This window comes from Neophocaena asiaeorientalis, unplaced genomic scaffold, assembly GCF_003031525.2.
Source record: "Neophocaena asiaeorientalis asiaeorientalis breed wild unplaced genomic scaffold, Neophocaena_asiaeorientalis_V1.1 scaffold433, whole genome shotgun sequence".
NCBI classification, from domain to species: Eukaryota; Metazoa; Chordata; class Mammalia; order Artiodactyla; family Phocoenidae; genus Neophocaena; species Neophocaena asiaeorientalis.
Genome location: NW_020175040.1, coordinates 3,211,691 through 3,218,050, shown reverse-complemented (window position 1 = coordinate 3,218,050; position 6,360 = coordinate 3,211,691). Strand labels below are relative to the sequence as shown.

Sequence of the window (6,360 nt, the reverse complement as noted above, 5' to 3'; positions counted from 1 at the left end):
GAGGGGGCGGGGGGTGGGGAGCTGGGACCCCAGAGCCCCAGCCCCGCCCCACGACCTGGTTTGGGGATTGCACTAGCTGCGTGTATTCAGAGCCCGGGCCCTTGGCGCATCTGTCCAGGCCCCTCACCTGCCACCTGCCTAGGGGAGACGGAATCTCCCTCAGGTACCGGAGTCGGAATTCAGTGTGCTCGGAGCAGGGGACCACCCCCCCGGGCAGGGTCTGGCCGCTGGGCTGGGGCGGGGGGCCTGGGGAGCCCGACGGTCCCTCTAGTGCCACCTCAGCCCCACAGCGTCCCCGGGAGGAGGGCACCGAGGGCGCCAACCGGGCGGGAGGCCGTCGTGGGCTCTGCGCCTCCCCCATCTGACTTAACGGGCGCCAAAGCCCAAGGTGGGCTGTCCCTGCCCAGGGCTCCTGCTCCGCCCGCTCCACAGGTGTCTTCCCTGACCCTGCCTCCCTGCTTCCAAAGGGATCTTCTTTGTCCCCTTTATTTTTCCACAAGTAATGTACGCTCAATAAAAAATAAAAAATTAAAAGAAAACATTCTGGAAAGAAAAAGAGAATTACCATCATCAAAAGACTTCCAAACCCCAAAACCCTAGCTGGTGACTTTTAATATTTCCGTGTGAGTCCTTCCAGGCTTTTTCTCTGCCAGTACACACGTGCACGTACATACATACCACACACACATACATACCACACACACCCCACACACATACCATACACACCACATACATACCATACACACCACACACATACCATACACCATACACACACACGCCACACACACATACCACATACACACCCACTCCACCCTCACACCCATATCACACACCCCACACACACATCCCATACACCCCACACACATACCATACACACCACATACATACCATACACACCACACACATACCCTACACACCACACATACCATACACACCATACCCACACACGCCACACACACATACCACATACACACCCACTCCACCCTCACACCCATATCACACACCCCACACACACATCCCATACACCCCACACACATACCATACACACCACATACATACCATACACACCACACACATACCCTACACACCACACATACCATACACACCATACCCACACACGCCACACACACATACCACATACACACCCACTCCACCCTCACACCCATATCACACACCCCACACACACATCCCATACACCCCACACACATACCATACACACCACATACATACCATACACACCACACACATACCCTACACACCACACATACCATACACACCATACCCACACACGCCACACACACATACCACATACACACCCACTCCACCCTCACACCCATATCACACACCCCACACACACATCCCATACACCCCACACACATACCATACACACCACATACATACCATACACACCACACACATACCCTACACACCACACATACCATACACACCATACCCACACACGCCACACACACATACCCCATACACACACACCCCACCCTCACACACACATCACACACACCACACACGCATACATACACACACACACCACCCTCTCACACATATCACACACACCACACACACACCACACATACCACACACACACGTACCATACACACCATACACACACATGCCACACACACACCACACACGCATACATACACATACACACCACCCTCACACACATATCACACACACCACACACACACACCACACATGCACCACACACACATACCACACACACACACACAGGACCACCATCCTCATTCATTTGACAGTGTCTTTTGCAGACTTTTTAATCTTGATGACGTCCAGCTTATTTTTTTCTTTCTTGAATCGTGCCTTTGGTGTTGTATCTAAAAAGTCACCGGATACTCAGTCATCAGGTTTTGTGCTGTGCTGTCTTCTGGGAGTTTTATACTTTTGCATCTTACACTTACATCTATGATGCATTCTGAGTTAATTTTTGTGAAGTGTGTAAGATGTGTGTCTAGATTCATCTTTTGCGTGTGGACGTCCAGTTGTTCCAGCGTCATTTGCTGAAAAGACCATCTTTGCTCCATTGTGTTGCCTTTGCTCCTCTGTCAAACAATAAAGGTTTTAGAAGGCGAAGAGAACATCTTGAGGAACTTGGAGGAAGCAAAGATTTCTTAACCAGAATAGAAAGCCCACTAAGCATAAAGGGTGACTTTGATGCAGTGCACTATATAGAGTTTAAGAAATTGTGCTCATCAAAAGGCACCACAGAGTAAAGAGTCCAGCCACAGAACTGGAGAAGGTGTTTCTCCTAAATATATCTGACAAAGGACTCATAGTCTAGATTATTTAAAAACAAAATGAAACAATACCAAGCACACAAAAACCTCCTACAAAATCAGTCGGGAAAAGGTCGCCCAGTGGAAAAAACAGACAAGAAGAAATCCAAGTGGCTGATAAAGGTAGGAAAAGGTGCTCACCTTCATCAGCCATCAGGGAATGGCCAGTGAAACCCCAGCAGCATAGATCCAGTCCCTGTCAGCAGGACAGAAAATGAACAGATAGGAGGCTGCGACGCAAAGCACATGGAAATTGGTAAAACCACTTTGGAAAACTGGCAGAGGCTGGTAGGCTGAACATTTTCACACCTGGGACCCAGGAATTCCGCTCCCAGGTACACACCCAACGGAAGTGTATTCTTGTGTTCAGTATGAACCGTGTGCCAGAATCTGTATCACATCCGTCTTGGTAATGGCTTCAAGCTGGAAACTACCCAGACGTCCACCCACAGTAGGATGGATACGTGAGCGTATTTATTTACGCTCCCAGGGGAACGCTGTGGAGCAATGAGAATGGACACAGCACAGCTACATGGACAGCGCTAAGGGGAAACGATGCACAGAACATCACGGCAGTGTGATTCCATTTATGTAAATGGAGTCCACCTGTGTCCTGCCTCTCTGTTATCTAAATGGGCTTCTGGAGTGTTGCTTTATCTGAGCGCTGATTATACTGGTGTGTTCAGTTTGTGAAAATTCATTGAGCTACATACTTACAGTTTGTACACTTTTCTGTATGTCTGAAGCATGTAGTACTTCAATAAAATTTTCTCCAAAAATGTATATTTTTGTGGATAGATAATCTAAAGAAACGTATCAAGTAGATAATAGGTTTTACGGATATGAGCACGGTGAATGAATGAGCAAACTTTGGTCCAGCCGCGCGTCTTCCCATGCAGCCCAGTGGCCCCTGTCGCCCCTCCCACCCCACCTTCCGTCCTCGGCCCGTCCGCTGGGCATCTGTCTCTGTGCAGCCAAAGTCCAGGCCCACTGCTGCTTCCTGCCCAGGGAGAGCCTGGCAGCATTTGAAGAGCATCTTTCTCATCAACAAGTGAGGAAACTGAAGCTGACGTGACTTGACCGAGGCCACAGGACTGCTTAGTTACAGAAACATGCTCAGATACGCCTGGGAAGACACCGCACGCAGCGCCCCATGCCGTGTTGGAGGTTCCAGGGAGGAGTCCCCGAGGCTGTGCTCGCACGCGACTCACGCTGCAGTATCTGCAGGCCCACCGTTCAGGACCTCTTCCTTCGTTCCTCATGCGGCCGCCTCCCCACAGTGGCCGGCGGCCCAGGGAGCCCGGAGCTGGGCCGAGGGGTTGGGGCGGGGACGGCTGGGCCGCCCCCTTGGCCCAGCGAGCCCTGTCTGACGCCGAGGCCGTATTCCTTTCCCAGGTCCTCCCGCCCCGGCCCCGCTGCCATGAAGATCGCAGTGATCGGACAGAGCCTGTTCGGCCAGGAAGTTTACTGCCACCTGAGGGAGGAGGGTCACGAGGTCGTGGGCGTGTTCACTGTGCCGGACAAGGATGGGAAGGCGGACCCCCTAGGTGAGTGGGTGGCCCAGGAGCACGGAGAGGCGGTGCCCCGTGGGCGGTGGTGGGAGCAGAGCCTGCGGGGTCTTGTGTGGGGCTGTGGGCTTCCCCGGACAGAAGCGGCCACTCATGGTCCGCCCCGGATCCTGCTCAGGTGCCAGCTGGCCGCTGGGCTTTTCTGGAACCAAGTGGACTGCAGGGTGGGGCCTGTGTCCTGGAGAAGGCACGTGGAGAAGCCTGGCCTGCTCCCAGGACCCTTCAGTCTGACCACTCTGGGCTCCCCCCGACCGCAGCACCCATGCTCTGAAAAGGCCCCTAGGCGGGAGTCACTGCGGCCAGCGTTCTCAAACGTGAGCGTGCCCTGCACCGCATCTCGGTGGGCACCTGTTGGGCAGGGTGCCGAGGCCCCGACGCGGGCCCCCGGCGGACCCCCTGGAGTTTCTGCTCAGAGGGATGGGAGGGACTTGAGAGTCACATTTCTAACAAGTTCCCGAGGGCATCTCAGCAGCGCAGCAGGAAGCAGGGCCCTCAGCTCGATGAACAGACCTTCAGGCCCCTCCCGGGTCCTTCTCAGGCCTGATGGATTCAGAATATGGGTCCGGACGAGGAAAGGGGCCTCGCGGGGCTGCCAGGCCCCAGGGCTTGGTGCATTAGGAATAGAGAGTCTCCCCAGATGGAGAGTGCCGGCTGCCCCCATGCCAGCCAGACCTCGGCTCCAGATCAGAGCCCACCACAACCCCTAGCACAGCCTGAGTCCTGCCCGTAGCCACTCAGGGACCCCTGACAGCAGCTCTGAGCCTGGCTGGGGCTGCTTCTTGACCTGACCTCAGATGTCCAGCAGATGTCCCTGGTCACAGTGGGGACAACTTTTGCAAGCGTGGTCTGGTCTGCTCACGTTGACCCACGTCCCTGAACCCAGGGCACAGAGCGGGTCAGGTCAGCCAGGGCCACACACCAGCCAGGTGTGTACCAGAGAACCGAGGGCTGGGAAGTGCTGGACAGGGGCTGAGGGGCAGGCAGAGGGGAGCTCGGAGGAAGCGGCTAGTGTCTGCAGGGGCAGCGCCACCTCCGAGGGGCAGTGGGGCGGGCAGAGGCAGGAAGCTGCATTCTAGAACTTGGGGACTTGCGGACTGCACGTCAGACCCGTGGGAGGGCGCCCTGCTCCGGGCAGCTAAAGAGGCCAGGGGTCAGACAGGCGCCTGGGAGAGGGAGGCGGTCAGCAGAGGTCAGTCCTGGCACAGCAGCTCCTGAGACCTGGGCCTTGGCCGGTGCCGTCCCCTCTGGGCTGTCCGGAGCAGCCCGGCTGGGCAGGGGGCAAGTTGGGGGGACAGGCTTGGGGAGGGGGTGCGGGAGCCACCCTGCGGGGCAGGCAGAGGTGCCGAGTCGGAGTGGGTGCAGCAGTGGGGAGCAGTTTCTCACCCGCTGTCCCGCAGGCCTGAAGGCCGACAAGGATGGAGTGCCAGTGTTCAAGTTTCCCCGCTGGCGGGCAAGGGGACAGGCTCTGCCCAACGTGGTGGCGACGTACCAGGCCCTGGGAGCCGAGCTCAATGTGCTGCCCTTCTGTAGCCAGTTCATCCCCATGGAGATCATCAGCGCCCCCCGCCACGGCTCCATCATCTACCACCCGAGTCTGCTCCCCCGGCACCGGGGGGCCTCGGCCATCAACTGGTGAGACAGGGCCCAGACACCCCACCTGCCCGAATCGTCCCCATCCCTCGGCCCGGAGCTCTTCTCTGCGCCTGAGGAGCAGGTGTCACGCGGTGCCTGTGCGCGCTGCTGGACGGCGTCCATGCGGTAGATCACAGCACGATCCCTGAGGAAGAACTGGGGTCAGGCAGCGCCGTGCACCCTGCATTCTCACAGTGAACCGCAAAGTGTTCCCGTCCTGCAGCGGGGTTGCCGGGGCAGAGTGGGCTGAGGGGCTCCCTGAGGCCTGCTCTGACCCCCTCCAGCTACCGGTGCTCTCAGCAGCCCCCCGCTTGGAAAGAGATAGAGATGGAGGAAAGAATCACCTGAACAACATAGTCTGAGACAAGAGGTGATGTATGTATCTGGAGGGTGGAGCCGTTCAGAGGAGCAGTCAGGAAGGGGAGACCTCTGAGCTGGAAAAGAGAGCGGGTTTGCAGTCAGACTGGTCTGATTAGGATTCAGGCTCCCTGGCCTCCAGTCACGTCTCCTCGCTTCTCTGGGCCTTAGTCTCCTTATCTGTAAAAGGGGCATACGATGCTGTTACACCAGTGGGGAGGAAAAGTTACACGAGGCGTTAAGGCTTTTAGCACAATACCTGGCACACAGTCGGCATCAGTAAACACCATTTTCCTTCTTCAGTCCTCCCCCGGGGAGATGGGGGTGTGCTGCAGGGTGGCATCGGTCACAGGGGCAGCCCCCAGGGCCTCCTCCTCCTTCTTCCTTCCGGACTCAGGTTCCACTCATCTGCTCCCTAGGACCCTCATCCATGGAGACAAGAAGGGTGGGTTTACCATCTTTTGGGCAGACGATGGTCTGGACACCGGGGA

The 6,360-nt window shown here is 56.4% G+C and overlaps 1 protein-coding gene across 1 annotated transcript in view; it reads left to right on the top strand.

The window, feature by feature from the left end:
* Positions 1-3,291: 3,291 nt before the first annotated feature.
* ALDH1L1 (aldehyde dehydrogenase 1 family member L1) overlaps positions 3,292-6,360 on the top strand; it is a 43,292-nt gene continuing 40,223 nt past the window's right edge. Inside the window, exons 1-3 of the mRNA XM_024763402.1 lie at positions 3,292-3,859; positions 5,278-5,512; positions 6,289-6,357. Coding sequence (XP_024619170.1) covers positions 3,466-3,859; positions 5,278-5,512; positions 6,289-6,357 — 698 coding nt within the window. The 5' untranslated portion in view covers positions 3,292-3,465. The remainder of the gene's footprint in view (positions 3,860-5,277; positions 5,513-6,288; positions 6,358-6,360) is intronic.